The sequence below is a fragment of the Crocodylus porosus genome, unplaced genomic scaffold (genome assembly GCF_001723895.1).
Source record: "Crocodylus porosus isolate Cpor-Errol unplaced genomic scaffold, CroPor_comp1, whole genome shotgun sequence".
In the NCBI taxonomy this organism is placed as follows: domain Eukaryota; kingdom Metazoa; phylum Chordata; order Crocodylia; family Crocodylidae; genus Crocodylus; species Crocodylus porosus.
The window spans coordinates 105,664,982-105,679,737 of NW_017728947.1; the positions used below are offsets into that span (position 1 = coordinate 105,664,982).

Below are 14,756 nucleotides of genomic sequence, written 5' to 3' on the forward strand. Positions count from 1 at the left end.
GGGGATCAGCAGGCACTGGGGGAGTCCCTGTTCCCCCGAGCACTACCAGGAATAACAGTCACAAGCTGGCAGAGGGTAGATTCAGACTAGATATCAGGAGGCGCGACTTCACGGTCAGGGCGGCTAGGATCTGGAACCAACTTCCAAGAGGAGTGGTGCTGGCTCCTACCCTGGGGGTCTTTAGGAGGAGGCTGGATGTAAACCTTGCTGGGGTCATTTGACCCCAGTACTCTTTCCTGCCATGGCAGGGGTCAGACTAGATGATCTGCTCAGGTCCCTTCCGACCCTAGAAACTACGAAAGTATGTTTTTCTGTCAAAAGCATGCTGACAGTACTTAGTATCACAAACAGCACTTTATTCCTAGTAACACTTTTTGTGGAAGTGGAATGTGTAAATGTTTAGCTCCTCCATCATCATAAAAGGTAATTGGGTAATAAGAAAAGCTTTTCATGCCAGAAAAATAACCAGATAGGGCTAATGTTTGTATTGTCTCCATTTCTGAAGTGCCTTAAAAAAAAGTTTGACTTAGCGGTTATATAACTCAGCTGTGACTATAGCAGTTGCAAAAAAAAAAAAAAGTCATGCAGTGTGGATTTAAACATACTGTTAATCAGTGACAGTCTATCTGGCTAAGCTCCAACTCTGGCTTAAAAAATTGTTAAATTATCTCTCTCAACATTGTAAGTACTCCCCACTTTATCTCAATAGCTATTTGCGAGCAGGCGGGGTAGAAGTTGATTAACAGTCCAACTCCCAGAAGTGTTCTGAAAACAGTGGTGCTGTAGTGGTGAGGGAGGAAGTAAATCAGAAGGCCACGTAAAGTTCAAGCTCCTTTGCAGAGCTAAACGGGGAAGGCCTTGTCTGTTCATTATGCAGATCAGTAGTCAGTCTGGAGTCTTGTACCTCCTCTTTGGTGTGTAGGCTGGCTCCCCCGTGTGCTCTGCTTCATCCCCAGCCGCAGCTGTGACCGGTGCTGCTTTTCTGATGGGCTCACTTTCTTCCAGGCCTTAACAGAGCTCTAAAACAGTGGCTCTCAACCTTTTTTTGCTGCAACCCTAAATCTTGGTCACAACCCCCACCACCGGCTCACTGGCTGGGCCAGGATTACAGGGGTAGCGGCAGTGAGAGCTGCACAGAGCATGGGCCAGGAGACCCCCGCAGGTGGGATGGGCAGAGCAAGGGGCGGACCCCCTGCGACCCCGGTTTTGGGTTGCTCCCTGAGGTTGGGAGCCACCGCTCTAGAACAATGCGTTACTGGGCTGAAAAAGGGCATTTCTTGCAGGAAAGGGAACATGGCTTGAAACTCCTTTGCCTCCTTCCTGCAGCTTCCAGCTGCAGGCTTGTTCTGCTTTGTATTGTTCTTTCCCTCTCTAGACTTACGTGGAAACACAGAGGACAGACCTAAGCAGAGGCTGGAATGACTTTGTACGTGGCAACTGCAGTCCACTTTGCTCTTGCACCAGGGAAAGTTCCTAAGTCTCTCAGCCAGCTAGGAGGGAACTTCTGTAGGAAGAGCTACATGCAGGAGGAGGGTGTGCTGGAGTTATAGGAGGCCAGGCTTACTTTACTTTCTGCATAACACAAAGCTGTAACATTTGCTTCGTAGGAACATAAGTTTTCAGAGGAGGAAGTAGAGCTTTGCTTTTTTCCCCCTCCTCCAAGTTAGCTCTTACGAGTGCCCCTCTGGACTACTGTGCAGATGGAGTGAGTCTCTCTGTTTCATGCTCATCCTGCCAAAGGGACCTCCTTACATTTGTTAGGCTTCACCTGGACTGCCTCAAACCAGTAGCATAATCAGGGAAGGGGGGGGAAGTCCTGCACACCAAATTAGAGGGGGCACCAGAATGGCAGTCCCCAGGGACCCTGTGCTGCTGCTGCCACGCTCGCTACCCATAGATGGAAAGCTTGCAGCACCACAACAGCAGCCCAGTCTCTTGCCCCGTCACAGTTTCATAATAGGACACTAGGCGAGGTTAGCGGATCTAAAGGAAGAAGGCCTTTTTAAAAACCCAATCACCCATCATTGTCTGCTAAATGGACTAGTATGGTTTGTCAAATGAACCAGGTAACCATTAAGAGAGGGAGTTTTAAGGCTAGGAATGATGATCATTTGAAAAATGTATGAAGGGATGTGTGTTGAGAATCAGGTTATTCTTGCTTTGTTGGTTAGGTAACCATTTATTTTTAAATGGAATGAGTATTAATTAAAGTAAATGTGTTGTCAGAATGACAAGCTCTGCCTAGATTTGTAATAAAAAGGTTTTTAAAGCAATACCATACTAGAAGTTCTTTTATCATACCTTTATGAGGATTTATGAGGTGATCATGCAACACTTATACTATAGAGGAATTTAAAATTTAATGAATTCAACTCGTTCAGTCCCTATTAATATAGTTGTTGATAGCTTAAACATGATAGTCTTCGACTTAAATTTTTCTTGTTGAACTCGCTTTTAAATTTTGAAAAGCTTTTTAATAAAGTACTTCCTAGTGATTAATTACTTTTCCAAATGAAAAAAATACTAATTGATTTTTTTTTTGCTAGTGTTTTTATATGTAAATATGTTGCCAGCCCAATATATCAGTTGGATTGTACTTTGGCTGTTCATTTTTAAAGACTGTTTACATCTACCCTGAAATGGTAGGCAGTGGTTGCTAAGAGGCAAAGTATTCAAGTATCCCAATAAACATATGCATTGCTATAGGCTGCTACTCAGTAATTTGTATTCCATATACTGGTTATATTTGGTATAAGGATATCAGAATAATCATGCAAATGATGGGGATCATTAGCCTTTCCTTAAAAATAAATCGTTTTGTTGTTGAAACATGAACACAAATTGGATATATCAAAGTGTTAGTTTTGGGCCCACCACTAAAGAAAGGATGTGGACAAATGGGAGAGAAGCCAGTGGAGGGCAACAAAAATGGTGAGGTGGTTGGGGGACATGACTTTTGAGGACAAGCTAAGGGATCTAGGCTTATTTAGTCTGCAGAAAAGAAGAGTGAGGGGGGATTTAATAGCAGCCTTCAACTACCTGAAGCAGGGTTCGAAGGAGGATGGAGCTGGACTCTGCTCAGTGGTGGCAGATGACAGAACAAGGAGCAATGGTCTCCAGTTGAAGGAAGGGGCATTGAAGTTAGATATTAGGAAAAACTTTCTCACTAGGAGGGTAGTAAAACACTGGAACAGGTTATCCAGAGGTGTGGTGGAGTCTCTGTCTTTGGAGGTTTTTAAGACCCGGGTAGACAAAGCCCTGGCTAGCATGATCTGGTTGGGGCTGGTCCTGCTTTGAGCAGGGGGTTGGACTAGATGTGACCTCCTGAAGACCCTCCCCATCCTCATTTTTTAAGATTGTATGATTACTCTTTGTATGTTAACTATTAAATCCTTAATTGAAGTGGTGACTGACAAGATTTAATTAACTACTTAAATTAATGGATTCTGAAAAGTGCTCTGGATTATCAGATTGACACGCATTTATTTTCACTCCCTTACTCTCTTGCTTATCCTCCTTTGTTTTGACAGAGCTCCTAAATGTTGTATTGTAGCCTCACAGCAGGTGTAAGCGACTTCAAATTGTTGTCATAATTTTTAAAAAGGCATCTTTGAGAAAAACAAGAATGTAACATTCCTGAAATCAGAACTCAACATCTTTTTTTGTCAGTGGTGACACAGTGATTCTTTATGCTCTTTTTTTCCCCTGTGGGAGTGTATGAGAACATGCCCTAAATCAAGTTAATTAATAGATCTCTTTACTGCATAGAAAGTATGATTTTTAAACAGTAGTTCCTCTTTTCCTTTCTTAGAGGTCTTTGAAAGTGCCTGTAAACTTTTGTGATTGGCAGATGCCCACTTATAGTTTAAGAAACTCTTCATTAGGTTACTATTTTACAGAGTATAAGTCAGTGACTCTCACCCAGGGTGCCCCAAGATCTTTGGAAGGGTGCTCTGAAGTGTGGGAAGATAAATGCAGGCTCAGGCAGTCCCTGCTTGACTGCTGCCCTGTCTCTGCTGCCTGGCCTCTCTGCAAGCAGGCAAGTGCTGTAATAAATAAATTAGTTTTTGAAATAGGGCATTGCTCAACTCACAAAAGCCATCAAGGGGTACCTCAAGTCTGACGAGGAGTGCTTCAGTTCTGAAAAGATTGAAAATCACTGGTATAAATATTCCATTGTTATTTTGTTTTCCCATTGCTAACAATAGACAGTCTGTAACTTGTCTACATGTGTACCTATTTATTGTTATGGCATCACCTTTTTTCAAATGATATTTTAGAGACAGATAAGAAAAATAAGGTCCCAACAAAGATGAACACCACACGTGTACTCCAAAGATGTCCTGTTCACAAAATTCATGAATAATACTGGTATATATTCCATAGTAAGCCCCAGAATCAGTTGGCAAACCTTTCGAATGTCAAGTTTTTAAGTGCAACCGCTGTGAAATTGAAATAAAATAAATTATGCACAAAAGCTGTAAACAGCCTTGGGGATGGGTGCTACAGATATGGGAGATGTGACAGCAGACAAGAGGAAGGAAAGCTCTTTGGGAGAACAGTGTTAACAACTCTTTTTTTATATACTAGTTTCTTCAACATAGACTTCAAAATCATTCATCCATTAAAAGTATTATGTGCTTTGAAATGGGGAAAAATAGGGGAAAAAAGCCTGAGAGCTGGTAGTTTTTATAAACTGTGAGTCATTTAAAAATCATGCATTATATATGGGTACAGCATATGCCTGTCTCCATTTAAGGAATCTGATCATTAACTAGGCAAGGCTGTGTTGGTACATTAGCATTCATATTTTCCAGTTAAGTCTTGTTTGCTTGTTTTGTTTTTCATCATTCTGGAGAATCACCAGTTTGGGTCAACTGCTCAGGAGGAAGTGGAGTCACTGATAAATACTTTAATTTGTTTTAAAGGTTTGACAGTGGTGACGTTACGTACAAATGTTCCAGGATACATTTCATACCACGTGTATGAGATTCATTGGCTGGTATTTGCATAGTTGACTGAATGCGTCTCCCTCATCTGAAATGGCAGTGTTCACTCCTTTTTTTTCCAGGGTTTATTTCATTCCTTAACAATTGAAGTTTATGTTGTGGGATAACAATGCCCATTCCCTGATCTGGAGGATTTTGGTTATTAATTTGACCTCTGTCCTTTGACCTCTCTACCTTGGGATACCCTTCAGGTAGCAGATCTAGCCACCACATCTCTCGTGTTCATGGGAGCTCACAAGTCTTTCTGTTATGCAAGTCATACAAGCCCTAAAAAGCAGTCTGAGCTCTTTAGGTGAATTATCAGCAATGGCTAAACTACACTTACGTTAGAAAGGTGGGGACAGATTAAGAGGGAACCATAATTTCTAGTATCTGCAGACCCAAGGGATAATGGATTAGCAGACTGACTTCTTCCAGTGCTCATTAACCTCTTTTTAAGATTGTGTTCCTGTCAAAAGTTTTCTTACTTTACTTTTCATTTTCATTTGTTTAATATAAGTTATAACTCTGTTTTAAGAAGAATGACTGCTAAGCATGGGTGACAAGTAAACTAATAAGATGACATCTGCTTCTGAAGGTTTCTAATGTTTGAAGTAGTCTTGGCAGAGATGACAATGATCATAGCGCTCGTGACGCACTTGGGTGCATGCTAGAGGTTGCGTATCATGTCTCTATAGCCCACTACGTAGAAAAAGGCACCACATATATTGCAGCTATGTGGGCACATCCAGGACCTGTATCTAATGGCATGTAAGCAGAAGGGCACATTAAAAATCAAGCTAATTCACTATCTGTTGTTAGTTGTCCAACTCTAAATTTATTCTTTTCTGTTTTGACAAAAGCTTTTGGAACTGTTTGACAGTGAAGACCCCCGAGAGCGAGACTACCTGAAAACAGTCTTACACAGAATTTATGGCAAATTTCTTGGTCTTAGAGCATTTATCCGAAAACAGATAAACAATATTTTTCTACGGTAAGTGCTGGGAGAAGACAGCTGTTGGCTGGTAGATGTTTTAAAAGACTAAATATGTATTAAATATGCTTTTTTCCCCATAGGTTTGTTTATGAAACTGAACATTTCAATGGTGTAGCTGAACTGCTGGAAATTTTAGGAAGGTAAATAAACCTTTTTATTCCTAACTTGCATCAGACATTCATTCTGAAAATGTCAGTTAGCGTGAGAGAGACCTGGCAATGAAAATGTTACATTAAGCTCTGAGCCGGAAAAAAGGTTTATGCCCATTCCTAACTTCAAGCACACATTTAAGATCTTGAAAGCTTCTTTGCAAAGAGACTATAATTGCACATGTGTTACAGAAAGGCTCTTTTCCTTGCATTGCAAGCTGTGCCTTTTGTTCTGCCTTGTATATTTGCAGGTTTTGTTTGAGCAAGCTAAGCAGTTATTAACATGTTAGATTTATGTCTTGGATAAGTACAGTTGTGGTCAGTTAGCAAAGAGGCAAAGTTATATCTGTTGAGCACAGTGCTGTACAATTGCTCATAGAGTTATTCTCATGTAAGAGCTTAAATGCTGCATAGCCAGGACTGTGGGGCAGACTGCATCTCAGACATTTTAATTGTATGCATATTGAGCACGTATGAGGGTCTGACACAGGGTTGGGCAAAATGCAGGCGAGATTTAACCTGCCAGTTGATTGGATCCAGCCTGCGGACGGGTGCCTGCCAATTGGTTGCATCTGGTCTGCAGCTGCCCCTTGTGGTGCACTGCATGGGGCCAAGCCTGTGTGGGACAGTCCTCCCCATGCTTCCAACTGCATCTACCCAGCACCCATCAGACACCACCACCCTGGCCCTAGTTCTAGCCAGCACGCACAGCTTCCTGGGGGAGTGCTGCAACAGCTGCCCAGGTACTGCCTGGCTCCCCCCCACCTCCTCCTCCTGTGCTGCTCCAGGGAGCAGGTAACGTACGGATGCCATGGGCATGCATGCTGGGCAGCAGGTGCCCAGCCAGGCAGGGGGAACCTGTAGCTGGACAGCTCAACAGTGTGTATTCGATGCATTGGCTACAGTGCATGGGGCTCCAAGTCCAGCTCCTGGCTACCTTCTACCCACTGTGCTGTGCAGCCTGCTAGGATGCTGGGGGGAGCTGGGCCAGGTGGGGTGGGGGGAGGGATCAGTTTTCCTCCCCCCTCCCTCCCCAGTTCTGGTTATGGCAGCCTCTGCTGCTGTCAAGATGTTTGCATGGGAAGGCAGGAGTGGGAAGGGAGCACCCCCTGCCATGCAGGCCTGGCCTGACTCCCCCTAAAGCCCCAGCAGGGGTGAGCATCTTGACAGTGGCAGAGGCTGATGCACCTGGAACTGGTGTGGGGTGGGGGAGAAACAAAGCTCCCCCATCTCATGGGCCCAGCCTGGTTCCCCTCAAGACCCCAGCAAGCGGTACCCTTGCTGGGCTCACAAGTTGGGTGGGGGGGGGCTCTGTTCCCTCCCCCTCCAGCCCCAACAGGTGTAACAGCCTCTGTTGCTGTTAAAACGCTCACAGTGGGGGGCGGGGGGAGGGATAGGAGTCCCTCCCTGCTGTGCAGCTACCTCCCCCTAAGAACCGAGCAGGGGTGGCTAGAGGGGGAGAGCATGTAGGGGGGGCTCCATCACCCCCCCCCAACCTGCTGCTGACGGTTGCCAGCTGGTGGCAGGGGGTGTGGGGACTGTGGAGAGAAGGGTGGTCCAGCTTCGGTGCAGCCGTTGATTTAGAAAGCTCTTGTCAAGAGTGCCTGTAAATTTTCTTTGATGCCACTAAAATGTTTTTCTTCTTCTTTTTTCTAGTATTATCAATGGTTTTGCTTTACCTCTGAAGGCAGAGCACAAACAGTTTCTGGTGAAGGTGCTGATTCCTTTACATACTGTCAGGAGTTTATCGCTCTTCCATGCGCAGGTAGAAATTACAAAGCTATTTTTTGCTTGTTTAGAACAAGAAAGTGCTCTTGGTTTGCTTTTGGAAATCCATTGCTTAAAGTCTAAATAGGAGGGAAAAGTTTTTAAAGGAAGAAATATTTTACAAATAAGCATGTCCTATTTCAGTAGCTGGGGGTTTGTTAAAAAACATAGGTTTCACACCACCCTTAGTAAAACATGTCAAATATTTTAGCTCTGAAACTATTCAGAATCTCTTCCCCAATCCCCAGTCTTTCTCTCTCTCTAACTAGGTACTTCTTTACACTCTCTTCTTCTCTGCACTTCTGTTCTAAACCTGTCCTGATCTTTGCACTCTCTTTGGAGCCTGTTTCAGTAGCAGAAGACCTATCACATTCATTCTTTGTTCAGGCTCAAAATCTCCCTTTGGTGCATTTAGCTGCCACCTCCTTTTTTTTAGGCCTGTCCTCTAGAAGCAATGCCCATCTTCCTACTCCCTGGTGCCAGGAAGTGCCCTCTTCATTTTAATGCTGATACAGCTTTGTTTGCTTAACCTATTAAGCCAGATTTTGGCTGTAGTAGGTCATCTCATGTGAGTTGTCATGATGCTATGCTGCCAAAAGTGTAAAAGAAACATTCACAGAACAATGAGCCTTTCAAAACACTGGGTTTTTTGGTGTACAGATGGAACTCATAACATTCAAATTGTTCCAAAATGTACTTGGACATGCTCTTTCTTTACTTTTTGTTTGTTATAATATCTAGCTTGTTGTTTCTTTACTGTAAACTAGAATTTGGACGGAGTATTCCCCTGTGCTTCAGGTTAAAATGGAATAACATTTAAATAAGCTATATTTATTTAAATGTAAATACATTTTTACTTTCTCTGGACTTTTAACCACGGAATATTTTCTTTTGAGTTCCTTGAGAAAAATGTCCTAATTTTTTTTTCTCTTCTTCACAGCTGGCATATTGCATAGTACAGTTCTTGGAGAAAGATCCTTCACTCACAGAACCGGTAAATATTTATTTGGTATTTTGATATCTGAAATGTCTTGTACCCAATTATAAAGTTTTAAAATTAAAATTTGCTTTCTTTTTAATTTAGGTCATTAGAGGCTTAATGAAATTCTGGCCAAAAACCTGCAGTCAGAAAGAGGTAAGTTGTGTGTCTGTACTGAAATGTGATTGTGAAATGAACCTGATAATTCCATAGATTAAAACTGAAGATATTTGGAGCAACCTCCAGATTTTTGGCTTTGGATATGGCACACAGTTCTCTTAAGCGCTGTACTGGACTTGGTCATTGGTCTAACTAATACTCATCAAACTTACGATTACTCGTATTTGAACCCCCTTTTTTTGAGATAATGTTAAATGTTCAGGTGAACCATCAAGCTAATGCCACTTGTGGTCTCTGTTATAAAAATCATATGTTGATATAAATGTTATTCCACAAGAGGGAGTGATTTTTCCATATTAGGAGCAAAAATGAATCTTGTGGGCATATATGGAAAAATTCTGTTTAAAAATTGTAGGAGCATGAGTGTCAGTTAGCTAAGAGGCGAGTGTCAGAGCTAAAGAGCAGCGGGCTAAAGAGGCTATTGGCAGTTTACATTTGCAACCATGCTTGTATCCGCTAAGCATGTAATTACATACACAGATGGACATTATCATTATTTGTTCTTGCACATCCTGGTTTAAACCATGATAATTTTTGACACCACAGGAAGAGTTTTCTTGGAAAGTTGGGTCCAGTAGATGTTTAGCTGAAGATGTCATTTATTTTACAGGTAAAATTCTAGCCATAGAAATCAATGGGAGTTTTGCCATTGTCTTCAGCAAGGCAAAGATTTCAGCTGGGATATACTAGTATGACATCTAGATTTCTTAGAGCAAGTAGTTGGGACGCTTAGGATGGGGAGCCAGTGCCAGCATCCCTCCCCACTGTATTTATGTGTAAATCTACCACTAGGCACATCCACAAGTAATAACAGGAGAGAGATTTTAGATTTTAGAATTAATCACTCATTTATACCAGACATCTGGGGTTTGATCCTGTGAGATAGCAAGGACTTTCAACTTCAGTTGAAGTCAGCATGAAGTGCAGAGCATCTTGCAGATCAAGGCTTTTAGCCTCAACTGGGGTTAAATCTTGTCTTTCCCCAGAGACTTTTGGCCACTTTCCCCTTGACATCTGTTACTGCTGCACATATTCTTGGAAACTTCACAGATATATGGAGATCAAACAAGTTTGTGAAGGATAGACCTACATGGCACAATGCAGTGCCATATAGAAATACTTGAGCTAGCTTTGAAGAAGCCAGCTCAGATGCAGGAAGGAGTATATACAGGACTAAACAGCCCTACAGAGAAGTTATTGAGCAGGGTGGGGGGAAGAGTGCTGTACTAATGTATGCAAGCTCTTTCAGCGACAGCTCTGGTCTCTCTGCATGGTCCTGCATTATGCTTTGTAGACGGATGCTGAATCCCAAAGTTGTTCCAATACCTGCTTAGACTTTTGCTGTCAAACAGTGGCATTGCATACATGTAAAACAGGAATTGGCAACCTTTTTGCCACTTTAGGCTGCTGCTCAAAACCCAGCCCCTGCCATGCACTTCAGCCCTTTACCCCCTGGCAATCAGACCCTGGTCTTGCTGCCTCTGTAACAGGAAAAATCCTGACACGAACATGGCAGGTACAAGGACCCTGGGGACACTGCTGCCAGTGCCGGGTACATGCTGCCAATTCCCGATCTCCTGTTGCCTGGATCCAGTCTGCGGGCCATAGGTTGCCTAGCCCTGATATTAGTAAAGAGTTTTCAAAGCGTGGAATGTAGCAGTAGCTTGTACGCAAGAAAGAATATGATGCTTTATATTGTTCATAGCTTTAATGCAGCTATTTCAGATTAAAATCTCACAACACTCAGACACTGAACTTTCAACACATGAGTAGTATTGTTGACTTCCATGTGACTGCTTTGTTGAATAAAGTTAAACATGAGTGGAAGTACTTGCAGGATTACAGGATACGTTTGGTGTTTTTATATGGTCTCTGAATTTGTATGGGTTACCTATAGTTGTATGAATATAATGATCAATCCAAGTGCAGTGCTAACCAACTAGAAAAAGGACCCCTTCCTTAATTCTGTTTAGTTTCACAGTACCAGCTTAAAAAATGTTCTCTAATTCTGCTTTTTCTCTTAATTATACAGGAATGCTAAGATTTATGCTCTTAACTACATGACTTGATCAATAAATGAAAGGCATAGCTGCCTTCCATTATGCTTGCAAGCTCAGAGCCTGAGTTGAGGTCCGTTTCAAAACTCAGCTATTTCAGATATAGTAGTTGAGTTCTGACCGTAAGGATGTAGGCAAATGTAACAATCATAGCCATATCAAAGTATATAAGTAGGGACCTATTTAATTCAGTTTCATGGATTTCACGGTTTCAGCAAAATCCAGGATTGTCCGCAAAATCTACGAAACCCCCCCACCCTTAATAAAAATGAAATGCTTGCTCCCCAGTGGGAGCCAGCAGTCCTTGCTGCCAGGAGAGGGAGGTGCCAGTCCGTGCTGAGAGGCATGGCTACACCAAGTGCAGCCAGCATCAAGGTGGCAGCCACCCTCTTGTCCTTCCTCCCCCCAGGCCTCCCTGCCAGTCAGTGCCAAGGGGTGGGGCTGCCACCAAATGACTGTAGAATTAGGAACATGTCACAATCAACCCCCAAAATTGGTAAACATGGTTTAGGTAGACCCCTAGATACAAGCTATGACAAAGGAGCTGCGTGAGTCTTTAGCAGATCTGTAACTGGACCACTCTGTCATTAACCATGCTTCTTTCAGTGTCAGTGTTAGAGCCATTTAGCTAATTTTATCACTAGGGGGTCACACAATAACTGTTAGATTGTAACAGCTGCTGCATACTCCTGAGCAGCAGTTGTCCTTCCCTTTTCAAAGCAGCTAAAAAGTATGTTTATCCTGACCCTTTCATGCATTTACTTATCTTTACCTTCAGGTCATGTTCCTCGGGGAGCTAGAAGAGATCTTGGACGTGATTGAACCTTCACAGTTCATCAAAATTCAGGAGCCCTTGTTTAAACAAATTGCCAAGTGTGTGTCCAGCCCTCACTTTCAGGTCTGGAAGACCAGTAATTTATCTTGTTTTTTTTATCTACATACTTCCCAAGATCCTATGTACGTGCAACATTGGATGCCAAGAATTGATGTTGTACCATGCGGATCGGAACACGTTTGCTCTTGGTGTATCTGCACTTTTCCATGTAAAAGTCTGCTATAGCAGCAGTCCCTCAACTCTGGGATTTTGAAATGGGGAAGGAGAGAGAGGCTTTCCCATGGGGCTTTCTCTGATACCCACTTAAAGGAGGCTTTAAGCCACAATTGTGCTTTCCTGATTATAGGCTCCACCAAGGACTGAGCCCTTGCATAGACCGTTCTGAGGGACTGCATTAAGCTGCCTTGGCCTCTTTCTGCTTCCTTATGGCAGGCAGTGTTGCTTACAGTCACTGTAGTGCTGTGCTCTTTGACTTGGTTCCCAGTGCACTGTCTGTGCTGAGGCTTGTGAAGGATTCTTGGAAGAGTCTTCTGACTCTCTCCTCTATAGTTTCTTTGCCGGTGGATTCTGCCTGGCAGCTCTAAGGCTTCAGGAGCCCCTTTTCCCTGTTTCAGCCCCTTTATATGTTATGAGGGATTAGAATGGGGGAGAGGATCTTGCCTCAAATGATCGAGGAACCAGATCATGCCAGTTATTGAGCATATCCATACTCTTGGCTGTCTTTGACTTCTCTGGAAGTCAAAGCTTGGAGCACTCCATATTGTGCTCTGTGTCTGTCTTGCATTTAGGTGTCAATCATTTTCTTAACTAGGTGAAAGTTTGCAAGGAACTCAAACACAGACTGTTTGTACCTTAATTTTAACATTAATCTTATTTTAAATATACTTGGAAGACTATCTTACTAGGGCGGTGTGAGGCTTCAGTCGCTGATTTGCTTTGGTGGAGATTTGGCCCATTTGGTGGCCAAATGTCAGAATCCAAATTGAATCAGGAGACCCTTTAATCTCTCCGAATTGAATCAGAACCCTCTGAATCAATACAGAGAGATTCAACAGCCGTAGACACGGCTTTATATGTTTTTTCTACATACCTCGAGGTACCAGAAGTGGCTCATGAATGCTGAGATGGTGGGGTGGGTGGAGCATCCCACAGGAGCATGGGGGGTGGGTCCCCCGCATGCTCAGCAGCAGACCCGAAAGTGGACCAGAAGTAGTTCTGGTCCACCTCTCTGTCCACCACCGAGCACATGCAGCATGCCTCCCCCCCAACACTCCTGTGGGATGCTCCATCTGGTACCTTGAAGTATGTAGAAAAAGCAAAGCTGTGTCTATGGCCAAATCGCAGATTCTCTGAATCAGAATCAAATCTTCAGATTCAGCCAAATAAAATTAGGACAGCGATCTGAATCAACTAATCAAATTGCTGTCCCTCAAATCAGGTGAAGTTGGAATCAAATGTGGACTGCTTCACACACCCCTGTATCTTACATTAGTTCAAGTTATACAGCGTATTAAAATGGCAATTTCATTACAGAAATAATACTCTTTCACTAATTTGTTCTGGCATAATATATTTTGTGGCTTGTTATTACTTTAAAATATTACATGTTATGTCAGTCCCTGAATTTTTTTTAATTGGTTTATTCTTCTCAAAGGTGGCAGAAAGAGCACTGTATTACTGGAATAATGAATACATCATGAGTTTAATAGAAGAGAACTCCAACGTTATACTTCCTATCATGTTTTCCAGTCTTTATAGGATTTCCAAAGAACACTGGAATCCGTAAGTTTTGGAGCCTTTCCATTTTTTAAAACATCTTTTTTTTTTTTAACTTGGAAAAATTCATATAAAGAAAATAATGAAGAGCCAAATTCTGAGCTGGCGAAAGCAGGTGCCATTTGGTTAAAGCCAGTGAAATTTTACCTTGGCTTAGAAAATGCAGTTCAGTTATCTGGAGGATGCAAAAAGCCTGAATTTTATGTAACAAAAGCAAAGTAGATATTTTTATGATAGAATATATAGCAGCAACTACTGCAAGTAACCTTATCCTTTTTTAAAACCTTGTGTTTATTATACATTATAACTATAAAATAATAGAAATGAGATATTTACCAGGAAAACTATCAAGCACCAAGAATTTCTGATGCTCTGTTAATGCAGTTATTCCCTAAACCTGCTCACTGAATTGGACCATAAATTACCCAGGAAACATCACTAGGTCATAATAAATTGTTGTAGGTACATAATTCTTATAACAAGTATTCTTCAACAGCAACATTCTTCTAAAGATGCACATACTTTTCCAGATTCAGTTTCTTTTATATAAATGTAATCAAATGTCATAAATCCAAATTAAATTACCCTATGTGATATCCAGGTTATTTACTATTGTTCTGAAAACTCTCTGCTCTCAAAACTACTACTGCACACTATTTTAAGAATATATTTGGCTCTTCACATGATCAAGAAAATGCAACTCTTCAGTTAACCCGAGTTTTATATTTTATAAGGATGTTAATAGAAAGTTTTCATGAAACTGTTCCGCACACATCTCATCTATTTGCTACCTGGCTTGCAGAGCACGTTTAGGGTTTGGTGGGTACAATACAGGTTTCCCTTGCTTTATGCAGGTTTTAGATGTGCAAATTTGCTCTTACATGATGACCCTTTTTATACCAAAAATTAATTATATGCGAGGTAAATTCACTCTTACGCAATCGATGTGGTGGTAGCCTACAGCCAGCTGCTGCATGCAGTGCATTGTGGGAGTGATACACACCAAAATATAGTCTCCTGTGTGGGTG

At 42.2% G+C, this 14,756-nt stretch overlaps 1 protein-coding gene across 4 annotated transcripts in view; it reads left to right on the forward strand.

Moving 5' to 3' along the window:
• The window catches only part of PPP2R5E (protein phosphatase 2 regulatory subunit B'epsilon), a 103,639-nt gene that overhangs the window by 81,403 nt on the left and 7,480 nt on the right, over positions 1 to 14,756 (forward strand). For all 4 annotated transcript variants that reach the window (XM_019550845.1, XM_019550848.1, XM_019550847.1 and 1 more), the window contains exons 6-12: positions 5,852 to 5,982; positions 6,066 to 6,125; positions 7,791 to 7,899; positions 8,842 to 8,895; positions 8,986 to 9,036; positions 11,896 to 12,015; positions 13,607 to 13,734. In XM_019550845.1, the coding sequence (XP_019406390.1) occupies positions 5,852 to 5,982; positions 6,066 to 6,125; positions 7,791 to 7,899; positions 8,842 to 8,895; positions 8,986 to 9,036; positions 11,896 to 12,015; positions 13,607 to 13,734 (653 nt within the window). The remainder of the gene's footprint in view (positions 1 to 5,851; positions 5,983 to 6,065; positions 6,126 to 7,790; positions 7,900 to 8,841; positions 8,896 to 8,985; positions 9,037 to 11,895; positions 12,016 to 13,606; positions 13,735 to 14,756) is intronic.